This window comes from Pongo pygmaeus, chromosome 8 (assembly GCF_028885625.2).
Source record: "Pongo pygmaeus isolate AG05252 chromosome 8, NHGRI_mPonPyg2-v2.0_pri, whole genome shotgun sequence".
NCBI classification, from domain to species: Eukaryota; Metazoa; Chordata; class Mammalia; order Primates; family Hominidae; genus Pongo; species Pongo pygmaeus.
In genome coordinates this window covers 93,901,224-93,926,539 of record NC_072381.2, presented here as the reverse complement: position 1 = coordinate 93,926,539, position 25,316 = coordinate 93,901,224, and the positions used below count along the sequence as shown (strand labels likewise).

Here is a 25,316-nt window from a genome sequence, read left to right as displayed (position 1 = left end):
GGGCATGTGATGGACACCTGTAATCCCAGCTACTCAGGAGGCTGAGGCAGGGGAATTGCTTGAACCTAGGAGGCAGAGGTTGCAGTGAACTGAGATCGCACCATTGCACTCCAACCTGGGCAACAAGAGTGAAACCCTGTCTCAAAAAAAAAAAAAAAAAAAAAAGTGATTTAGAAGAGGGAACAGTAATTCTAGGGCATAGAGTTCAGGCAAAACGTTTCAGAAATGGTGGTATTGTGGCCAGACCTTGGAAAACGTGGGTAACCTTCCTATGAGAGGAGAATGCAGAGGTGATCAAAGTTGAACAAAGCCCTGATGGTGAAACACGTGCCTTGTTCTTTGGTTAATGAGTCTCAAAAAGGCCGTCACTTGAGCAAGACTTCGCCTCTCTGAAACTGATTGATTATACCGTTTGAAAGAAATTCACCAATGTTCTGAGTCAGAATTTACATTTGACATCAATTTGTATTGAATAACATTCATGTTATTATTTACCTTGTTTTATTAAAAATAGCAATGGGATATTGAGGCTTGGGAAACTAGAGGAACCTGGTAAGTCTGTTTCAAGGTTGTGAGCCAAATTTCTTGCTTTGTATAAGTAAGAAAAATAAGGAGAAACATTGTCAACATATCCAAAAATTTGTATTACAAGTCTGTGGCCAAGTTCCCCATCAGTAAAGTGTTGCTAGACTCCATTCCTGCTTGGAAGTCATCTTGGTATTCCAGACAAAATAATGAAATGTATTACAATTAATCTGACTGCACCTAGCTCTAGTATTATGACATTTTTCTGGACCCTAGAGCCCTCCAAGGCATGATTCTCCTCCTAAAAGTAAGCTTTTTAAGGCTTTTAGAACCATCAATTAGCCTACATAAAAAAGTATAATAAAATATGTATTCTTTTATGTTTATCTTCCTTTACTGAATATTAAGTTTGTGAGATTTAGACAAGTTGTAACATTATGTCATTACTATATTAAAAATTAAAAACTATAAATCACTCATCATGTTACTACCCTGACACAACTAATTTTATTTTTTATATTGCTTCAGTTTTCATTATATACAAATATTTTATAAAGTCGTATAATTGTTTTAATATTTGTATATATTTGCAATCACATAGTTCTACCAGTTTCATTTTCTTCTCTTCACATAAATTATATCACGGGTATTTTTCCATATTATCACATGGTTTTCATAGTGACCATTATTCCCCATCAATACATATACATTAAATTGATGAATGCTAGTTTTGAGAGAAGAATGGCTCCAGGGGCCAGCAGCTTGTGGATTTGCCAGCAGAGCAGGAAAGTATTATGGAGCTGGCTCTGGATTTTCCAAGGATCATCTCTCTTAGCACAGAAGGATATCGGCCTGCATCAGAACACTTGATCAGATTTACAAAGTTGCTCAGAATCTTTTGTTGGCGTCTTCTAATCCATTTTCCATGTAGCAGCCAAAGTGATCATTACAAGAATATGGCGATCAGGTTTCCATTAGGTAAAATATTTTGGTGGCTTCTCATTGCTTTTAAGATGGAGGAAGAAAATACTTAATGTTTAGAGACTATCTAGCCTAGTACTTTCTGCTTCCAACTTTAGCTTAATCTTTTATTGTCAGTTTCCTATCTGTCAGTTTTTCATGGAATGTTCAAACCCCTCAAAGAACAAAAAGCTTGTAAAGGGGGCATTACATGCTAAACAAAGAAGCCTCCCTGTGATTATAAAATGATATTGATGCTGTACAATTTATTTCTGCTTTAATAAGGAAGATTTTATACATGTATCCTATTATGGGTTCAAGATTCCGTTTACACAGATAGCCAGGGATAAGATTATAAGAAAAGAGGGCTTCTCTGGAAGAATCTTTGGGGACTTTTTTGAGTTTCTGATGTTGAAAATACCTAAAAAAGTAAAAATGTCTATACATATTCAGGATAGCTAAGAAACTTTTATAAAGAAGTTACAGGCCCTCCAACTAATCCCACACTCTGTCCATTGCCATAGCAATCCATATAAATAAAATGACACAGAGGTTTCCATATAGGACCTTAAAGGAATTTCACTGTTCCTTTGAAGCTTCAGACATTTCTATACTTGATGGTATGCCCTAAAAATTACAATTTAATTAGACTTAAATACCAGATAGAGTAGCAACTTGTTTATCTTTTTGCCTAATCTACCTCATTGTTTATAAGGACCTGTAGATGGTCCCATGCAAAGATGTCTCTAAACATCAATAACACTAACACAATTAACTTGGAAAACAGACTCCATTGTGCATCTCCCCCAGGGTGCTGGGGGACAACCTCATTGTTGGTTACTATTTTTTCTAAAGTCCCTTATGGGCTTGGAAGCAACTTTTAACTGAAAAGTAAATGCATTGCATTTAGGAATATGCCTTCATTAAAGCTATGATTTCACTGTACATCCGTTGAGGCGCATCGAGGCCCCAGACAAAATCAAAGTGGTTCCAATCTGGCAATAGCTTAAAGTAATGAAGACTCTTGATTTGAGGGAGTATCCTGGCCACATCCTGGGGTGTTACGAGGATATCATGTCCACCAGCCCAAATAGCAGTAGGCACTTTCATGGCAGTCAGGTCATATACAGGGGGATGACTCTGTGGGAGAGAAAGCAAGGGCATTCATGAGAGGAAGCTCCTCAAAGCAATAACTACAAGGGCTGCTAAATGAATGTGGACGATGGCCATAGTTCTGTTAGGCACCAGCAACATATGAAGAAAACATACAATGGTCTCTACCTTCAAGAAATTTGCAAAAGAGGGAGCAAGGCAAATATTTGTATACAAAGTAAGGTATGTTAAATGCCATAAACACTCCCAAAATAAAATGGAAATAAAGACAAAAAGTTATTTCCACCTGAGGGCTTCATAGAAAGAGGGGTCCTGTGAAATGACTCTTGAGGGAAGGTTGCATTTTGACAGCAGAGATGAGGTGAATGGGAGGCAGGAAGAGTTTGTAGGCTATGATCAGGAATGGCAAGCTTCCCAATGTACCTGGAGAACAGAATATATAAAGGAATATGATAGGATATAAACTTGGAGGCAGATAATCAAGGTCTGAATGTCAGGCTAGGAAATTTGGACATATTGTGGAAGTTTTGGAGACAAGAATCATTTCTCAGAGGTCTGTCTTCGGACTACTGTATGGGCAACAGTTAATGGAATCACCTAAAGAAAGAATAGGTTGAAGGCAAGTCCTGAAAAAATCTAGATGAGCCATAGAAATGGTCCAAATTAAAGCTATGCTGACTTCTCCAAGGAAGAAAGAGAGTTTTGAAGAATCCTTGGGGAATGCTAATGATTTCAGAGTGGTGAAGGAGGAGTAGCCAGTGCCTGGGACAAAGGGAACAATCACAAACAGAAGGAAAATCAGAAATCATTGTGTTATGGAAGTCCAAGTCAGGGGACTGAGTTGCAAGGAGACTGTGGTAATGAACATAACACATTTCAAAAGGTGAAGATAGGCCATTGAATTTGGCAATTAAAAGCCACGGGTGACTTTAAATAGGGTAGCTATGATAAAAGATGAAGACCTAAACTACATTGTACAAGGTTCAGGAGTAAGTGGAAGAAGCCCTCTTCAATACTAAAAATATGTTGATAAGAACAGAGTGATGTAATGATAACTGGATAGAATTGATGGTCTTGCTTGTTTTTCATAAGGGACAGGAGAATGGAGTCAGGAAGGAAGGGGAAGTGAGAAGAGATGGGATCAAGGGCACAGGACTGGAATAACTTGGAAAATAAGAGGACCATCATTTTCTGATAGAGAAAGGAAGGAAAGAATCAAGAAGATAGAGACATTTTGAGGTAGATAAAAGTTAAGAAATTTCATTAATGCAACACATAGATATTGGGAGCCCAGTAATTGTCATGTATTCTTCCAGATGAGAAAACACTGGTGAACAAAATGATGAGAAATCCCTACCCTCATGGAGCTTACATGGGTTAATTCTCTTATACTCAATAAAATATAGATATAGCAGAGATAATGTTGTGAACTTGAGGAGAGGGCAAACTGTTGAGACTAGTTTTTTGGAGAGAATGTAATAAAAATTGGCATCAAATGAGATTAATTCACAAAATAGGACTGGCTTGGAGCAGAGTAGGACCAGCTAACCACAGACAAATTCTAAGGACATTAACACTCTCACATACTTTAGTACTTGACCATAATGATCTTGAGTGTGTGTGTTTATTTTGTTTCATTTTCTTGTAAATGTAAACAATTTATAAATATAGCATGTTTATTAAAAACAATGGAAGAAAACAGACATATGTAAAGTCCAAAATGAGAGTGCCTTACTGTTTCATGTCCATCCACTTCTTTTCTTCTTTCTTCTCTCTGAAGATAACCACTTTAACATTTACTGTTTTTTTTTCTAGACCTTTTCTAAGCATTTGCAAATACATGCATTTGTGTCTATAAATAGTCTCAGGAGCAGGAAAAAAACTTTTAGGGGTGATAGAAACGTCCTATATTTAGATTGTGGTGTGGTTACACAAATAAATATATTTGTCAAAACTCTTTAAATGGGACACACAAAATTAGTAATGTTATTGTATGTAAATCACATCTTAAACTTATTTTTAAAAATAAATAAAATATACATGGTCTATCTCTTGTAGTGGTTTTAAGGATTAGTAGAATTATTCCTCTAACAGGCCAATTAATTACTAAGAAATTGATTAGTTTGATTGTTTTGATCCTCAGAAACAACTTATTAATAATCGATCTATAGTTGCACCAGTAAATAGCTTAAAATATGATAGACTGGGAAAATACTTAAAACAATTTAATTTAATTTGCTTAGTTCATACTTATAAGCCAAGACCCTGGCTATGAGAACAGAAAGGTGGTGACAGGATTGATTAAAAGTACAGTGCTAAACAAGGCTACAGATTTTTATGTCATAAAGCTATATGGAGAAAGATGCCTTATGACCCAAGTCTTCAATGTTGGTTAATATTTATTCAACTTTCATGTGGAATTCTAATTTTTCTGTTGGTATTAAAAAGTGTATATTCATTTATGCTGTAAAGATTTTTATGAAACAATTTCTATTATGTAGCCATTAAAAATACATTTAAAAATCCCTCAGTTATATTAGTTATCTCTTACTATAGCTTAAGTAAAATATAAAGATTAAAAGTTGTATAAAAGCAATAGAATACTGAGAAAATTGGAATAAATACACCAAAATGTTAGTACATCTGGTTATCTCTGGATGGAAGGATTACACATGATCTAAGTTCCTTTGTATATGCTTCTTTAATTTATAAATTTTCTGAAATAAATTTAAATTAAAGTTAAACTTTTTTTAAAAAAAAGTTCTATCAGTATAAATGCCACCAAATGACAGGTAGGAGTCTTTCCATCCTCAAATAATTTTTTATTATAATTTATCAAAATCAGCACGCTGGGGTTACTGTAAGTAGCTCACCTGATTGTAATGTTTCATATTATCAGCTTCATTTCCCCAGTCATAAGCTCTGAATTCATCAGAATGGTAAAGCTGAAACAAATGTTTTTTAGAAAAAGAATAGTTAGGGTAAGAATCATGAAAGCTAACAGCAAATTTTAGAAAAATACTGTATGGTAGGAAGAAAATAGGGCTCCTAGACCAGAAGGATGTAAATACCCATTTTACAGTTATGACAAATGGGGCTCAACAGAAAGACGAGCAATACCCCCCTTGGTTTAAAGGAAAAGTTCATGGAAAACCAAGCCTCATTAGAAAGAAGTTAAATCCCAGCTACTTCTCTCTGGAGAAGTCTCATTTCTCCTGAGGCTTCCCTAGTTTACCTCTTGCTTCAGTTCAGGGCCTATTTTTAAAACTCTGATTTAAGATGGTGTTCATTTATGTCATCTACTTGGTCTGTACCATAACATCCTTTCTCTTAAATTCCAGGGAAATCAAGGCATACAGAAGGCAGAAAGGATAAACTGGAAGCAAGCTCTTAAGATTCTTAGGGTAGGCCTGTTAACAGGGTCAATTCTGTCTTTTTAAATATATTGAAAATAAGGATTGGAATGGTTTTCCATGACTAAGACTCTACCTGTTTTATATGCAGAATGTTCTGTATTGATGAACCAGTGGGAGCATGTGACATATACACATCCATTCGACTCTAAAGGAGATAAAACTCATATTACAGCAATTGCCCAACAAAATTTTGCCTTTCAGAATCAGAGAAAAATGATGCACAGAATTAGCGAACAAGACTGGGGCTTTGAAAATAACAAGGTAGAATTATCTAGATAAATATACCATTTATGTCAATACTTGAATGTGAGTGAACCACAAGCTGACTAATGGAATGGGCTGCTTGACAGCACACCTGCACCAGCTCTGAATCTGTAGGATAATTTGCTTATTTTAAAGTAGAAGGAACAGTAATGGTCATCATGGAGCAAAGCCAACTAGGAAAGGTTCTATGTGCAAGTATGGGGGTGATGCGTGCATGTGCAGCCAGGTGCACTGTCACAGATTAAATCAGAAAATCAGGAGTTCAGGCCCTGTTGTTGTTAATGATCAGCTTTGTGAACTTGGCCACCATATTTAACATCTTTGAGTTTCTGTTTTTTCATCTATTAAATGAACATACTAAAAGTCATAGTACCAATTTCCTAGGCTTTTATGGGGATAAAATAAAATATTGCAAAAGTAAAACTAAAAGCCAATTTTTTCCAAAGGTTATTTCAGTATTTGTAAACATTATAGAGATGAAAATTATAGAGATAAAATAGTAATCATAATTCTATGTCTTAGAAAATAATCTAATTAGAAGAAACTATTAAAAATCTTTACTTTTGAACAAGCCAACTTTGAACAATGGTTCCTTATGGGTTTCAGTCTAGCACAATTTAGTGTCTTAGAGAATAGGGGTACAGAACAATTATCTTGGGACTGGCTTCACTGTAACAGCCTCATTGGCTGCTATTTGGAATACGGTAGAGACAACTGTTCAACCACACCAGTCTGCGGATGTGAACTCTTCCTCCTCCTCCTTCCTGAATTCTCAATAACAGAAAATGAAGAGGTGATAAAATAGGACTGCTGCTTCTTCATAAAGAGGGGATCCCATCTCCCTTCCACCCTGTCCTGTTATTTTGCAGGTTCTATTTCAAAACAAAAGTCACCCACAAAGAAAGGAACATGTGAAATAAGATGCAGGTTTATATGTGCTTCTCTCCTTTTTAGGATTTTATTTTTAACCCGATATATTCAAATCCAATGAATTCAAATTGACTGTAGTAAGTTATGGCTGATTGAGAGCATGTAAGAAACTGCTACCCATTATAAAACATCCATTCTCCTAAATTTCGCCAGGGAATAGAAGAATGAAGCTGCCTATTCACTTCCCCAGTCTTCACATTCAAGGTTTGTTGAGTACTTAATCTTCTATGTATAGCAGACATCTACCTTCATGGTTCCACTTAAATTTTAGGCTTTTTTTTATTTCAATGAAGAATGTCATTGGTATTTTGATAGGGATTGCATTGAATCTGTAGATTGTTTTGGATCATATGGACATTTTAACAATATTGATTCTTGCAATCCATGAACGTGGAATACCTTTCCATTTTTTAATGTCATTTTCAATTTCTTTCATCAGTGTTTTATAGTTTTCATCACAGAAATCTTTCACTTCTTTGGTATGGTTTATTCCTAGGTGTTTTATTTTATTTGTAGCTATTATAAATGGGATTATTTCTTGTTTTTTATTTTTCTTTCTTTTTTTTAAGACTATTTGCTCTGGCATATTGAAATACTGCTGAATTTTGTATGTTGATTTTGTATCCTGCAAATTTAATGAATTTGTTTATCAGTTCTAGCAGGTTTTTTGTTGGAGTCTTTAGGTTTTTCTAAATATAAGATTCTGTGTAAAAAGAACAAAGCTGGAGGCATCACATGACCTGACTTCAAATTATACTACAAACCTGTAATAACCAAAACAGCATGATACTGGCATAAAAACAGACACATAGACCAATGGAACAGAATAAAGAACCCAGAAATAAATCCACACACTTATAGTCAACTAATTTTCAACAAAGGCATCAAGAACATACATTGGGCAAAAGACAATTTCCACAAGAAATGATGCTGGGAAAACTAGATATCCATATGCAGAAGAATGAAATTAGATCTCTATCTCTTGCTAGATACAAAAACAAAATAAAAATGGATTAAAGACAAATTTAAGACCTGAAATTATGAAACTACTAAAAAACAAACATTGCAGAAGCACTCCGGGACATTGGTCTGGGCCAATTTGAGGTAAGCCCTCAAATGCACAGGCAACCAAAGCAAAGATGAACAAATTAGATTACCTCAAGCTAAAAAGCTTCTGCAAAGCAAAGCAAACCATCAACAAAGTGAAGTAACAACCTGTTGCATGAGAGAAAATATTTGTAAACTACCCATCTGACAAGGGATTAGTAACCAGAATATATAAAGAGGTCATATAACTCAACTGCAAAAAAAAATCCGATTTAAAAATGGGCAAAAGATCTGAGTAGACATTTCTCAAAAGAAGACATACAAATAGCCAAGAGGTACATTAAAAACATGTTCAACATTACTAATCATTAGAGAAATGCAAACCAAAACTACAATGAAATACTATCTCACTCCAGTTAAAATAGCTTTTATCAAAAAGATAGGCAATAATGGATGCTGACAAGAATATGGAGAAAATAGAACCCTTGCACAGACTGTTGGTAGGAATGTAAATTAGTACAGGCACTATGGGAAAGAGTATGAGGGATCCTCAAAAAGCTAACAGTAGAACTACCATATGATCCAGCAATTGCAGTGCTAGGTCTATATTTAAAAAAAATGGAAATCAATCCATGGAAGAGACATCTGCACCCCCATGTTTAGTATAGCACTATTCACAATGACCAAGATATGAAATCAACCTAAGTGTCTATCAACAGATGAGTGGATAAACAAAATGTGGTACATATAGACAGTGGAATACTATTCAGCCATAAGAAGAATGAAATCATGTCATTTGCAATAATGTGGATGAAACTGGAGAACATTACATTAAGTGAAATAAGCCAGGCACAAAAAGACAAATACTGCATGTTCTCACTCATACAGGGGAGTTTAAAAAAAAACTGACCTTATAGAGATAGTGAGAAGAATGATGGTTACCAGAGGCTGGGAAAGGTAGTAGGGGTAGGGGAAGGATAAAGAGGCATTGGTTAATGGATACCAAAATACCGTTAGAAGGAATAAAGTCTAGCATGCACAATAGGATGACTATAGTTAACAATAATTCATTGTATATTTCAAAATAACTAGAAGAGTCAAATTAGAATGTCTCTAAAAACAAGAAATGATAAATGCTTGAGGTGATGGATATCCCAATTACCCTGATTTGGTCATTACACATTGTGTGCTTATATCAAAATATATGTATCTCATAAATATGTACAACTATTGTATACCCATAACCATTTTTAAAAGCAAAAAAATCTGTCTTTAAGGGTTTGGAATACCATATGAATTTATACAGTAAATAGATATATCAAAATGAGTCAAAGGAAAGCTGGAATTTCTTAAGGTATCAAATGGCCCTATAATTATCATACAAACCTGATTCATATTTTTCTTGTTGGATCCAGCCCATAAGGACATAAATTCGCTACATATCAACCAGAGTATCTTATTGTTGCAGATTTTGGTAGAAGCTATCTTCGTTTTCTTATCTTCTAAAAAGAAACCTTTCGTACCAAAAACAGCCTATGAAAGTAAATAATAATTATCTTTGAATGAGATAAAATATTTGCAGACTATCCATATTACAGGGGATTAGTAACCAGAATATATAAGGAGCTCAACTCAATAGCAACAACAAGGATAACAAGCCCAAATAGCAATAGCAAAAAACCAAAATTCAAGAATCATCTTCAGACTTCTTGACATTTCCTTCATTCTAGGAAAGAGCCATGCTTGGGGATCTATTTGTACTTACTGATTCAGTCAAGGAGACCAAATTATTCAGGAAAAGTTACTTAGGAATGTATCTCCAGATGAGGAAGAGTATCAAATATTATTTACAAGGATATTGCAATAAAGGCCCTCAATCCCAAATTCACTTCTCCATAGTGAAGCTTCCCTGTATTCTGCCCAGTCAGTGCTTGCCAATATTTTTTTCTCATTAATTGGTACGAAATGTAAAACAGTTTTTCTTAAGGTCAAATAATACCTTGAATATAAGGGAAAATCGGGGTTTTCCACGTTACCCATGTGCACACTGCATTCGAGTACTGTCCCAGATTAGCCAGCTCTCAGGCTGAAAAGTAGAGAATGGCGAGCCAAAGAGAAGGAACCACTGAACAGAAAAGATATGATAATGTCACAAAGGCAGCACAATTGAAAATTCCAGGACTTGGGAAAGTAAACTTGAATGGGGATTCCTGGTGGGGTCTTGGAGCTTCTGGGGGAAACTGATGGAAGAAAAGAGCAGGATATGGGACTTAAAAGTAGCAGGAATATTGACAGCGGGAAATGTGAAACTGAGATAACCCAGGAACATTATTTGCCTTATAGCTGACCTATGTAGGAAGAGCAACACATACAACACATATATGTATTTACAGATAGATGTATCTCTCTCTGAATTTAATTTAACAAATTAGTTTGCTCATGCTGCCCAAATATAGAAAACATTAAAACCTAACTGATGTAAACACATTTTGAAATAAACTAGAAAAGCTCTTGAATAAGGAAGTTCCATCATTTGTCTTCTCAGTAAACAATACAATAAAACTATTATCAGACCAATCATTAGGCCCTATGGAAATTCTTCCTTGTGTTAGCTAACAAATAATTTTTTTCCATTCCTACCACTCTACCCCAAACCAATGTCTCATTTTCTTATATATGAATTATTTTGATATTCTAACTCGTCTCTTTGACTTCAATTTTGGCCCAAATCCATTTTATCCGTCATCCCAAATTCAAAGGCCACTCTTGAATTTGATTAAATGCTATCTATGTTCATTCTGGCAATGACCTTTGTAGAGAAACAAAAGCAAACAGAAAAAAAAAAAAGCAAAACAACCCTTTAATAGATTAAATTCCAAATCCACAATTGGCAACCAAATGACTTTTTCAACTCTTGAAAAATAACCAATAAATATTTGAATTAATACTTGAGCTGTAATACATTTAGGCTTTGGAATCTTAGCTTTAGTAATTAGGGCAAGTTTCTATATTGGAAGGAATATATTAATCAGGTTTTTCTAATGTCAGAATTGGACACATCAGTGATTATGGGTAACTTGAAGTGTCTTTCATTTGGGCAATGTGAATTCATTGACCTTCCTGACTAAATGGAACAAAAAAAACTTGGGAAAACAAGAAAAATCCTTGTTGTCATATAGCACTCAGCTCAGCTAGAAATTCTGACATATACTCAGCTCTGCTGATGACCTTGTGTAGGAAATTGTATTACAGAACCTGCAGATACTATGGCACAGACATGCGCACATGCGGGGACACACATACACAAGCACATACCCACAGAGTCTAAGTTCTGTAGATTTTATCTAAATTTCCTACTTTTACTTTACAGTAGATTTGAAAATAATAAGGATTTATGATCCAAAATGAGATCCTCATGTACATGTTGTTGAAAGGAGCCTACCTTGATTATGGAATTTGGAAGTAGAAAAAACCTGGTAAAAATGCCCGTGGGATATTTGAATGAGATCGTAGGACCCAAGGCAAAATTCATTTTGATTCTTTGTGCCAGTTCAGGCATGGTGGAAAAGGCTACAAACCCTGAGAGAACAGGAGACAAGACAATCTTGTAAAAATAAATACTTACGCAATGTTTCTAACAAAAGTGGGGCTCTGCTTAGTCTTTTTTCCTTCTATCGTGATCATATTGGGGATGAATTAGAAGTCTTCTGAGTTATTCTATAAAGATAATCTGCCTTCAGTCTTCTCTGCTCTCAAGTCTCCAATTTTATTTTATTCTATTTATGGACAGTTTGACTTGATTGGGGGAAATGGAGTAGCTGGCAGGGGAAAGGTGATGGTTAAGCTGCCGGAGTAGCTACTGCTGTGTGAACTGAAGGCGACCTCACTTCCCAAGCATGGGGTAAATGCTGGCAACATTCTCATTTCAACCCTAACTCTTAGATGCCAGAATGAATCACAGAGCTTCCAGAAGCAAATAATCAGTCACAGGAGGTGAATTGATTTCTTTCTGCAGCATCACCCAGTTATTCTAACAGGTTTTCTTTCTCACTATAGAATGAAATTTCACTGCTCCCTGTGCCTTGCTGGGTGTTTTTCAACCCTCTAGACTCTTCCCTGTTTCCAAAAAGAAAGGGGCTTTCCCTAGTGTCCATGATGGCCCAGTAAGGACCAGGCATCTCCATTTGCTTTGCTCTTTCAGCGGTAGCATTGCACCCCTTTTTATATCTGTGAGGATGGAGATCAGCACAACACTGGGTAGGCTAGGGAGAATATCCGTATAATTTGGTTTCCAGAGGTCCCTTCCTGGGCCTCCACTGGCATGTGTGTGTGTGTGTGTGTACTGAAACACTTGTTGAAACATTGAAACTGTCTTGGCCAGAAAAAGAAGAACTGAAATAATTGACTGAACAATTGATAAAAAGACTCTGAATCAGGAATAGTATTTCCCCAGATGGTGTTTGGAAATGTGTGGAGGTGAGATTTTTGAGGGTCACACTGACTGCAGAGCCCTGTTTAATGAGCTGGGACCTAAATGTCCTACAAAGAGTGGGTGCTCCTTACGTAACAGAAATTGCTCTGTCCAAAATGCAAACAACAGTCACTAAAAATATTTATGCCCTAAATGCAACACAGAGCACAGATAATCAAATTCTCCATGGTTTTTTTTTTTTTTTTTTTGCAGATCAAGTATAAGAGCATATCTAAGTCCTACCCACTTTCCAAAACCAACTAAAGTCATTCCTTCTCTACACCATTTCTCCCTTACCCCATTGGTGAAATCAGATACATCTGGTTTGAATCTGTGTTCTGAACTTGTGTTTCGTCTTCTATGAGATGGGGATAATAACATGTGGGTTGTTTTGAAGATCAGAGGGAGATACTGTGGGAAAGGTCCTGAACACAAGACCCTACACATAACGAATGCTCAATAAGTGTTAGATACTATAATTTGCCTATTGGTGGCATTTTTGATCTCCTATGAGTTCTTTGATACTTTTTTAGTATACGCTGTCTGATGCTAACTGCCTGTTCTGAGCTTGGAAAATGCCTATCAATCTAAAGTACTAATTAATATATGTTTGTTACTGATGATAGTGGTGATAATGAAAATATTTCCCTAAACTAAAATATTGCATTTTCACGTGATTTATTCTCTTAAAATTGGAAACTTTAGTGGAAGTTCAATGACAAATTCAAAGCTTTTATTAGTATGGGTTCCTTTCAACTTTTACTTGGAACTAGATTATTGATTTCTTTCCAAAATATCTGGAAAGTAAATTGTAAAGTAAATTAAGTAAAGTAAGTAAATTAAGAAGTAAATTGTCAGCTTAAAAAACTTTAGAAATTTCTACATAGTGCTTACATTTACTTGCTATCTCATAAATACTAAATCACACACCGAATAGATAAGCTCAATTGATTTATTATAGTAAGCTTTTGTGTTCCAACCCACAAACAAATATAGCCATGTCTTTTCAATTTGTTTAAATATAAGTATAAGCCCTTCCCTTTTATTTTTTAAAAATCCCATTTGGGTTGTGAGAAAAAGATGATTGATGCACATTTATTATGTTTCAGCCATATTCCATGGCATTAAATTTTACTTTTTCAGCTCAGAGGGAATCTAGAAACTTACTCTGCGGAATTATTTCTTTGAATTTGGAACACATGTTATTCCTGGGAAATTGCATCACCATAGTCAATATGCTGCTGTGACCAGAGACCCAGGAAAGGTTTGCCCTACATATAGTCTGTGCACTGCAGGCTCACAGGTACTTAGAGTACTAGGGTTATTCCCAGCAGAGGACAGGGAATTGAGGGCACTATAAGTAACAGTTGTTTTATTCCAACATAAAGGTGAACTCCTGTAAGACTCTGAGAAAACTGACCCTCAAAAGCACACCTAACAGCGACCCTCATAAACATACCTATTGTAGTGCCAAGTGAATGTCCAATGAAATATAATTTCTCCTGACCAGTTTTATTTACAATGAAGTCTATTACTCCTGGGAGATCATATTTGGCCATTTCATCAAAACTGCAAAATAAAACAGGGGCTTTTATAAATACTTGCAAGTTTAAGTTTAAAACTCAGAGCACTTGCTCACTTCTTTTTTACACACAGATTCTATGCTGTTTACTTAGATTCAATGTGTATTTCATTATTTATCCAATTACATGTAGGCTATTGTAGCTTTTTGTTTTTCTGCATATGTACATTTTACTTCCTTATAAGAGGAACACTTTCTAAACGGCGAGTTAATGGGTGCAGCACACCAGCATGGCACATGTATACATATGTAACTAACCTGCACATTGTGCACATGTACCCTAAAACTTAAGGTATAATAATAATTAAAAAAAAGAAATATTCAGATAAAAAAAAAAGATGATCAGGCTGCACCCTCAATTGTAAGAAGGTAAACTTGGAAGGTGTAACCCAGTGCTCCCCAAAGTGAAATCCCTGGAACCCCAGTTCTTTAATGTTAATGTAATCCCTTTAAACCCCAGGGATTAAAACAGGAATAAGGTTTCAGGTCAGTTGCAAAGGTATCATTGTTCAAAATAACCCTTGGCAAGGGCACAGGAACTATCTTTCTTCTATCTTTATAGTAAACCAATTATTCATTATTGTTTGTACAATAAACTGAGGATTTAAAAAAAAAACAAAGAGGAACACTTTCAAAACTTGTTACAAAAGATGTTTGAAGGTCAACCTTATGATTCCTCCTCTTCCTTCCCTTCTCTTGCTTTTCTTTGCCCTCCCTTTCCCCATCTGGCTTGTGTGCTTCTACTTCTGACTCCCACATGAGGCTTCACAATTCTTAGGGCCATTTAATACCCATCGTTGGAAACAGGGGTTTTGTAAATCATGATTCTACCATTTATGACCTTTGCAACTCTTGAGAAGTTACTGAAATGCTCTGAGCCTATGTTTTCTCATTTGGGAAATAAACAGGGTAGTGCCTGGTTTATAGGGCTGCTAACGGGGTTTAATAGTATGAAAGAAACGACTCTGGCTGCCAGTGGGCACTCAGTAAGATGTTGTTAGTAGTAGTATTCCTGTCCATGTGGATATATAGATATATATTTAATATATACCAACATTCCGTAGTACCAGTATTTTGTTCTTCAGACAGGAGGAACAAAAGGGCCTATATGACATTTAGTCAAATCAGGTATTCCATAAGTTAGAAGCCTGTTTATTAAAAGAACATGTGAGGAAATCTATAGATTGGGACTTCCAAGAGTAGAAGAATTGTGACACCTCTTAAAGACTAGTGATTCAATATTTCCTGATGCTTGCCCCTGCCCAAGAACTCTGACCATAACATTCTATTCTATTCCTCCACTATTCTCAAACTTTCAGTGGGTACTGAATATTTTATTAATGTAATAGGAATACACACTCTGTTCTAGCAGCAGGTTTACAAACCAACAGGGAGCTTAGGCCTGAAGAAAGAAAGTCTATTGCAGGCATCAGCCTGTCCTCTGGTGACAGCTGAAAACTCTTCCATTAAAAGAAACAATTAAGATATCAAAAAGATTCTTCTTCATTGCCCATTAACAAGGTTTTAAAAATCTAATATTGGAGTTTTCCTGAAAATGGTACTATGTGCAATCTCAATCACAGTTTCTCTAAATCAATAAGGTCCTGGTCCAAATCATCTTTACACAGTTGATTGGCCATCCAGGAGAAATGACTTGTAAAATTATCACTAAAATGAACATAAGCTTTTTGAGGTCAGAGAGTTTGTCTGTTCCCTGTTTGAATGTTCGGGGCCTAGAACAGCGCATACAGTAGCCACTCAGTAAACATTGGCTGAAGGAATGTGCACATTGCTCATGATAATTTCCTGAGCTGTCTCTGTGGACATACTTTTAATGCATAGAATTGATGGAATTGGATGTAACAATGATCTTGTTGAAATGCCATACCTGTGGGAGAATCAGTGAAAATCAGAGCTTCTTGCTGTTTCCCTCCTTTGAGATCTTAACAGAAACTACAAGGAGCTATATGACTTCAAGCATCAAAGATTATCATTAATAGCGTCCACATTATTTTTTTTAATTGCCTCCAATTTCCCCCTTGAGTTTTCTTAGCTAATATTTACCTAAAGGCCCAGAATTTCTCATCTGTCTCAGAGAGTGTTTTGTGTCTTCTTGACCAAGTGTTTCCCCGACTGTTTCCCATCCATACATCATAACCTGCATCTGCTAGAAGGAATCCAAGGCTTCCGTTGGCATAATTCTCAAGCCAGTAAGCATTGTCTGCAAACAAGGCATGCTGCATATACACAACTGGCCGGGGACCTGGGCAGGGGGAAGGGTAAGATGAGAGAGGGAGAAAGAGAGAGAGAGAGAAAGAGTGAGAGTAATTTATGGTAAACAGAGCATGTCAGAAATATCACAGAAACACACACACATACACACATGGTAAAACAAAAACTGTTTTCACTTTTCCCTTGTCAATAGTATAGAGCATTATAATCAGGTAACTTCAATTTCTTGAGCACATATTTTGTACCTGGTGCTATGTTGACCTATTTATATGTATTAGCTTACTAAATTCTTGCAACAACTCTATAAACTAGCTGCTATTTTGAGAACCCTCATTTTGTAGATGTGGAAACAAACCTTTATGTAGTTAAGTAACTTTCCCAGAGGGCCACCCAGATAAAAAGGCCAGAGCAGGGACTCAAACCCAGTTCTTTTTATGTCAAAGTCTGTCTTGGTAACTACTCTGCTCTATGTATTCGTATATACAAATTTCCTGGGTGTGGTTTACAAAGACATGAAATTTATCATGCTTACTCAAGTCCTATAGCTCTTCCAGGCAGGAAGAAGAGGTGAGTGTAAATGGACACTGATGAGTTCCTCACCAAATTTCTATTCAAATCCCCATCCTCTGCCCAGTGGAGAGCATTTAAAAACTACAATAGTATATACTCAGCTCAGTGTCCCTCTGCCAACTTCCAGATTTCTGAGGGAGAGAGAGCATTCAGGGAGATGCAGAGAACCAGGGCGGAAGGTCAAATAAGGCACTATAATTTAATGACTAAGAGCACAGGCTCTGGAGCCAGCATGCCTGGGCTTAAATTCTGGTCTGTCAGCTTGCTATTTGTGGACTTTAGGCCTCTTAACATAACCGGTTGTGCCTTAATTTCATCATTTGTGAAATGGTGACTATTAGTGGTACCCATCTCATATTGTTGATGAGAGGTTTAACTGATTTAAAGTATTTAGAACATTACATCTGATGAATGGTCTTTAATTCTAAATCTTTCCAAAATTATCTCTCCTTAAGCAAAACCTTTCCCATAAAAGTTTTCTCCTTTTATATTTCACAGCTCCTTCACACATGTGCCTGGGATTGCCAGATTTAGCAAAAAATAAAAACAAAAGTAAGCAAAAAGATCCAGGATGCTCTACAAAATTTTATAAATAGTGATAATAGTGAATAAATAATGACTTCTTAGTATATCTTAAAATGAGACTTATAAAAAATTATTTGTTGTTTATCTGACCTTCAAATTTAACTGGGTGTTTCATATTTTAACTAGTAAAACTACTCATATCTCACTCTCATTTTTCATTCTGAAACTGGAGATATAAGAGGGAGAGAATGTCCAAACATGACCTCAGCTGCTCCTTAATATGTGTGGTGGGAGAAAAGATGCAAAATGAACATGGTAAGCAGCTGCCAATAAATTATTTGCTATCGAACCATTGCAGATATTTTGGTTATTCTTATCATTTCTACTTCAGAGGATTTGCAGTTAAATTTTCCCTTTTAAGGAGTATCATTCCCCTGCTATGGCATGGCTGGCTCCTCATTCTAGAATTCAAGCCTTATTGACACCATACTCTTTCATTCTATGAACCGTCTGTCCCTTAGATCAAAGTGTATGTGGATGTTAAGGTTTTCAGTCCTGGAAAACTTTTCAGAAATGCTGTTGTCATTTAACTAGATTGTTTTTTTATCTTGCAGAGGGAGGCCCCTTTATTTTAGTAGGGGCAGGAGAGGCTCTTCTTGGGTGCTCCAGAGTCAATTTCATACAACCCAGAAAATCTCCTTCTGACAATGAGGAGATCCATTTTCCCGGGACAAAGCAATTTTCCACATGATAAATCAGTAATGAGGTGACAAAATGTAGGCTCCGCCTTTCTGTTTACACCCTAACATGTACGTCTGGTTGCAGTTAGCAAGATCAGTCTTGCTATTTGTATTTTTAGGTTCTTGTCTGTCTTCAGAGAATTATCAGGAAAAGAGTAAGCCTCCCTGTTAACTATTTAAAGACTAATCCAATAATTCAAACCAATTTTGATAAACTCTGTTGATGCATATCTAGCATTAAATTCCTCCTGAGAAGCAGGAGGTCAATGCAGTCCCCTTTTCAGGAGAGACATATCTTGTACCTGTGCTCCTAGCATGTCTTCGCCCATAAGGAATTCTGTTGACAAGCAGTATGTACCCATCTTCAGTGGTGACTTCATACTCTTCACTGGGATAGCCATTGTAGATGATGATTTCACTCTGCCCAGTAAAAATACAGTTGTTAGTGGAACTTCTCCAAAGGATATAAAAAGGAATTAAAACAAACCATCTGCGGTGTGCTTATTAGGGTGTATTATCTGAAATTTGTAGCACCAGGTAACTGTAAAATTAATAAATAAAGTCTAATACAAAATAAGTAGAATGTTCAAAAATATCTACTATTGGCTAATATTTTGGCGGGTTGGGGGAAAATTTAGCGTTGACACATTCTTTCTGACAAAGCTATATTATCAAGTCAATTGTCTTTTGAGACCCCTCTTGGTTTAAAAGTAATAGAACTATAGATCAATAGAAGGCAATCATGTATATCAACAAATAGCTTTATATTCTTAAAACATAAATTCAAAAGAGGAGGTTCTATCTATCTATAGATAGATAGATAGATAGATAGATAGCACAATAGCACAATTTTGGTTTTCATTACTGGACAGTATTCGTTTTTCAGCCAAAGATCTAACTAGCTTGACTCTTGCAGAGGTTAAAAACCATCTACATTTTGTCTGTTTTATCAGAGATTTTCTGTTACAACAGGACCTTTTGTAACCTCATAATCCATTAGTCCTGCTTTATTTGATGTTCTTCACAGTTTTCCATGACTTACAGTATTCATCCACACCTCAGGATTCACTTCATTTTCCAAATCAAGGAATCCACCAGCATTTAAAGTTCCACAGATCAAACAAGTTGTTGTTAAAAGCAGCCACATCATAGAAACGCCTGGCATAAAACATTTAATATTCACAGATTAATTTTATCTCTCAATATTGATTAATGAAATAAAATGATTAGTGAAATTATTAATGATTAATGAAAACTTGAATAACACCAAAGGCAGATAATGTATAAAAAGGAATAAATACAGTGAACTAACTTGGAGCACTATTAATCTATTTTTTCATGTGGAAGTTGTCTTGATTATAATCCGGTTCCTAAAATGAAATAAATTTAATCAAGTATGGAGGCATTTTTGGTCTTATTTTAATCAAGGATGAATTGCTTTAAGTCTTTGTTTGCCTACAATTTGCCAAAATATCTAAAGATTCAGAGGACAGGTTTTCATACTATGGCCAAATGAAAAGCGGAGGTATCCCCTAAGTAAGCCCAGTATCCCACAAAGTAAACAAGAAAAATGGATAAATAAAACTTTAACCAAAAAAAAAGCTTATGATTAGTTTCTGGTGATGTGACTATTTCTCTAGTGGCACCCAAAGGCAAATTTTGCATATTTCAATGTGCAGTCTCACTTCCTTGCCATGGTTTAAAAGTATGTCTGTTCAAAGGTAGACCAACACTGTAACACTAAACAGCATGCTCATCATATAAGTGCTGCAGTCAAATGGTCTAAATTTGAAGTCCAGCCTCACCACAGAAGAAGATGTCGAACCTCAGGCAAGTGTTTTAGTAGCTTTGTCTCTTCGTTTCCTTGTTAGTAAAATTAGGACAATAATGTAACCTATCTCATAGGGTCATAGTGAGGATTAAGTCATATATAACACTTAGTGCAGTGTAAGTTCTTAATAAATGCTTTCACTATTTTTCTTATAAAAATGAGCAAGAGATAAATATTAGGGATAATTCACTATAACAAAGTAATATTTAACTTCTAGAAATGCAGTTTACTTCTGAAGCTAAATAGCTTTGCATACATTAGCTATCTGGTTGAAGATCATCTTATATCTGCAAATGTTATGAAACTTTTCAAATTGTATGAAACTAATAATAAGTTACTGAGTGCCCTTATGGCAGGCATTACTCTTAATAGTTTGCATATGTTATTTAAGCTCCCAAAATCTCCATAATTTTGGTGCTATTATTATCTCATTTTATCAATGAAAAAAAAAACAAAAAACAAAGGCTTAGAGAGATTTAAGACCTGCTCGAGGTCACAGAGCCAAGAGGTGACAGATCTAGGATGGACACTCAGGCAGCCTCACCACTGCAGAGCTCTTGCACCTGACTGCCGGTGCAACTGGCACCTTCCAACCTGCCTCCTGGTTATGATAGATCTTCATCTTACCTAGTTAGATGAGCTTCACCTGCTCACAAGGACTCCTTATTGATGAGGAACTTCTGAACTTTTGCTTTTGACATCAGGCTGAAGAATAAGAGATGATTACAGTGACAGTTAGAAGCTAGAGAGATGAGAAACAGGAAGCTTGTGAAAACGAGGAAGCTTTAGACTGAGACACACACCCAAGGCGTGTCCCTGACACACCAAATGCCATGATGCACTTGTAGGTTGGGAAATAGTGGTCTACATGATGCAAAATAACCAGTTTGACGGAATCCTTCATGTTTCCACTGAGTGTCTGTCATTGTTGGGAAGACTTAGCAACATTTTCAAACCAGTGTGTCAAACAGGGAAGTAGAACATACTCAAGATCTTAATGGACAATCAGAGACAATAGTATCTCCCTTCCCCATTTGATCCTTCATGAGGATCAAACAAAGTAACCTGTATTAAGGAACTAGTGCCAACCATGCAGTGTGTAGGGATGTGCGTGATTGTAACTCATTTGAGAAGATGAGGCAACCCTGACTCCTAAATCCTGAAACCAGAAGGAATTTGAAACTAGCAGTATGGCAGAGGAAACTAATTCACATGTCAAAGGGATTTGGGTTGCTGTCAACTTTGGCACAGTAATCTTTGTTTACACCAGTGGTTAAAGGCAGAAATGGAGGCCGAATAACGACAATTTAGCTCTAAGCCCCACATGAGATACCAGATAATGGAGGCACATGTGCCTCAGTTTTCTACTTCACTTTGTGTGCCTATGGAGCTTAAGCCGTAACTGAATCTCTTTCATCTCCCAGCATGAAGAAGGGTAGGGAAAACTAAGTTGCTACCCAGCATAATATAGAAGTTTCAGTTCTATTAGTTTGGATTTATTCTCAAATCCTTTCAAAAACATGATATTTCGTATTGTCCAAATCCTAAGATCTGTTTTAGTGGAGTGGGAAATTTCATGCCAATTAAACAAATGTGGAGTAAAAGGAAGTGTTCAGCTGGTCAGAACAGGGAAAAGTTATGTACCACTCCTTAATCATTTAGTCTTGATGAACGACTCAAGCATGTTTTGCCCTGATTGATAGTATGATGGCATAGGTATGTGGATTTTCCTGGAATTTCTCATGGTTTTTAACTTCAAAAACAATCCTTTCTAACAAAACTGTATTGGACTCTTTAGAAAGTTCTAGGAAGCCCTATGTTATTATTATTAATATTGATTTGTTGCCTTGACTTAACATGGAAATAGCACAAATATAGTTCAATTTCACAGATCTTTACAGATTGTAGACTAGCTCAAATCTTAAAAGAGTTTGTACATCATTGACTTATATTCCTTCCTCAACTTTGAGTTATTTGAATAATCTGGACAATTCTTGTAATTCTTTTGTTGGTACAGAAACAAAGTAATGTCAAAGAAATAAAGCTGAACTTTCTCACCATGCTCCATCACTCTTCCTATACAAGCTTGCTATTTTAATAAGTATTTAATATATTACTGAATATTATATATTTTTGGTATTATATATTATTCTACAATATTCTATAATATATATTTTCTATATAATAAAAGTATATAGAAAATATATAATGTTATAATATTTTTATTATATATTTTGATACTCATACTGAAATTAATTTAAATGAATACATTAAAACTTGTTCCTTGGCCCTGTGGGATACAAAATGGTAGCCCCTACTCTCTAGAAGCTCAAATTTTTCTGTTTTTTTTTTTTTAATAAAATTAGATGATAGTGGAGCTAGAAAGGGGTAACCTTTCAGAAGGCCTGTGGTATTTTTGAAATCTCAGTGCAAGAATCATATTACGGCCTAAGCTAACTGCTTAATGACGGCTGCTCATTCAATTGTGAAGATGGTGGAACATACATGGTTGAACACAGATTCTTGACTTTGGGATCTATCTGTAAAAATGATTATTATTTTTCTTCCAATGTCCTATTCAAAACACATTTCCTATTACAGTGTGGTTATCTTTTTGTTTGTTGGATTGCTTCTTTCTCCCCAAAGGCTGCTTTTTCAAATTTTCTCTTGAAAATAACTCAAAGTTAAAAAGGGTAGGCCATAACCAGCAAAATGGAAACTAGTGAGAATTTTGAAAAATAAATAATTTGAACCTCACACTTTTGAGACAAATTTCACCCTACAGTAAAAAGACTGTGCATGAACAAGAACCTGGATTTTGTCTCTTACTCACTAGATAATTTATCTAATTTATTTTGCATCCTAAAATTCAAACAGTGCTCAATAGAACCATAAGTGTCCATAAGTGTATATGTGTGTGTGTACAATTATTAATTAGCACACTTTTGCTTAAGAGAAAATACTTTATATTTTAAAATTTCATCTCTTTACTCAAAGTGAAGTTGGCAATGTTCATAATTACTACAAGAAAGAGTGTTGTTTTTGAAATTACATATTAGCGTAGAATATGCTGTCTTTTACTGTCAGTGAAAATGAATCTCTGTTTCAGTGCCATTTATACTACATCCATCTTTAAAAACAATAATGGCTATAATAGAGAGAAGAGAGAAGTGACAAAAAGGTCTATCAATCATAGTTAACTAAAATATTAAAGATTTTTGAAGAGGCCATAATAAGTTATGTACCACTCATCCATCCCAACTCAAAATGTTCAAAGGAAAGATCACTTACATTTAAAGAGAAATTATTACCAAGAGTGCCGGCAGCTGTCCTTGATAACATCCATGTTCCGGAGTGACAGGATCAGGACCATCCGTGTTTGTGACAAAGGTCAAATCCTTGTGAGAATGAAGAGGAAGGGCCATACCATTGAATATGAGGAAAATTATATCATTTTCCTGCCCCGGGCGGATTTACCCTCCTCGCTTCCTGCTTAATATGCAGCATGTATGTATGGTATTCTCTAGAGCTCATTTTGTATTTGAATTTCTGTAGGAGGTATATTCAAATGTAGATTCTTTAAAAAAAAAAAAGCCACAGGACACTTAGCTAGACATTCAAGTTGGATCTAGTTTTAATTTGTCTCATCCAATTTGCAAGGGTAAATAAATGGTGATAGGAATGTGCAAAGAGGTAACATTGTTGTTTTGATATATGCTCCTGTTTTTTTTCCTGAGTTAATGTTCTATTTTGAGTTACTATTAAATCACCTTCAAATCTCACCAGCACCCCTGAAAATAGATAAATGCTTTTTAGAGTTTCTTGATTTCATTCCTCCTCTAATCACCATCAACATCAAAAATTTTTGCTGAGTGAGTGAATGAGTGATTGAATAGATGACTCTAGAAGTCCAGAGAATGCAGCTTAGTTACTGAGGAATACTAATAATGTTATTATAAATAATAATAGTGAATTATTTATTATTTGTTAAGTACTTAGTATGTGTCAGGTATTTTACTTTGATATGCTACCAACTTGGCTGTAAATTCCACTGGCTTTCCTTGCTGTTAGAAAGGAAATTTTTCTTAACATTACCTACTAAATTTAATAGAAAACAGGAAATTCACAGGAAAAATTCAATCTTGTCCTGTTTTTTAACTAAATTGGAAGAGATACATTGCTATTTACAAATTGCAAACCACACGAATACAATTTAAAAATTGCTACCTGATAGCAGTTTTTCTCTTTTTCAGCCTCCAAATTATTCTTAAACCTAGTAACCACGATAGCACAATCTGATATCTTTTACACAGTCTGTATTCTTTCATTTTTCCATACATTAAAAAAATCTTATAAATGCAGAGATATTCCATTTTCCTAGAAATAACCAGAATTTTTAGGGGATAGTTACCTTACTCTCTTCACTATCTGAGCATGGTCCAATAGAAATATAATGTGAATTAGGTATTTAATTTAAATTTTCTAATGGCCACATTTTTAAAAAGTATAAAAGGTGAAATAAAATTTTGAAATGCATTTTATTTAAACCAATGTGTTCAAAATATTATCATTTCCACATATAGTCAATATCATTATTAGTGAAATATTTTCTGATATGGTTTGGCTGTGTCTTCACCCAAATCTCATCTCAAGGGAGAGACCTGGTATGAGGTGATTGGATCATAGGGGTGGTGTCCCTCATGCTGATCTCATGATATTGAGTGAGTTCTTATGAGATCCAATAGTTTCATAAGTGTCTGGTGTTTCCCCTGCTTGCACTTCTCTCTTGTCTGTCACCATGTAAGACATGTTTGTTTCCCCTTCCACCATGAGCGTAAATTTCCTTAGGCCTCCCCAGCCTTGTAGAACTGTGAGTCAATTAAACACCTTTCCTTTATAAATTACCCAATCTCAGGAAGTTCTTTTTTCTCCACATCATAGGTATTATCATCATTTAAAATCACATATGTGATCTTATCTTTTAAGTATTCTTGAGAATATGACTTCAATGATTTTGTATTCAATATCCTGTGAGTGGCTAGGAGGGCCTAAAACCAGACTCTGCCTTTCCCTTTGAGCTCATCTCACCCCATTCTCTCTTTTGCTCCTT

At 35.5% G+C, this 25,316-nt stretch overlaps 1 protein-coding gene across 1 annotated transcript; it reads right to left on the bottom strand.

The window, feature by feature from the left end:
- Nucleotides 1-1,009: 1,009 nt before the first annotated feature.
- On the bottom strand, nt 1,010-20,918 carry LIPN (lipase family member N). Its single transcript, XM_054435664.1, has 10 exons — nt 20,834-20,918; nt 19,418-19,533; nt 18,678-18,795; nt 16,373-16,571; nt 14,186-14,295; nt 11,698-11,834; nt 9,642-9,788; nt 6,088-6,159; nt 5,472-5,543; nt 1,010-2,625 (listed from the first exon to the last, which is right to left on the bottom strand). Exons 2-10 carry the CDS (start codon nt 19,523-19,525, stop codon nt 2,392-2,394), a joined length of 1,197 nt encoding a protein of 398 aa, XP_054291639.1. The 5' UTR covers nt 19,526-19,533; nt 20,834-20,918; the 3' UTR covers nt 1,010-2,391.
- Nucleotides 20,919-25,316: the final 4,398 nt, after the last annotated feature.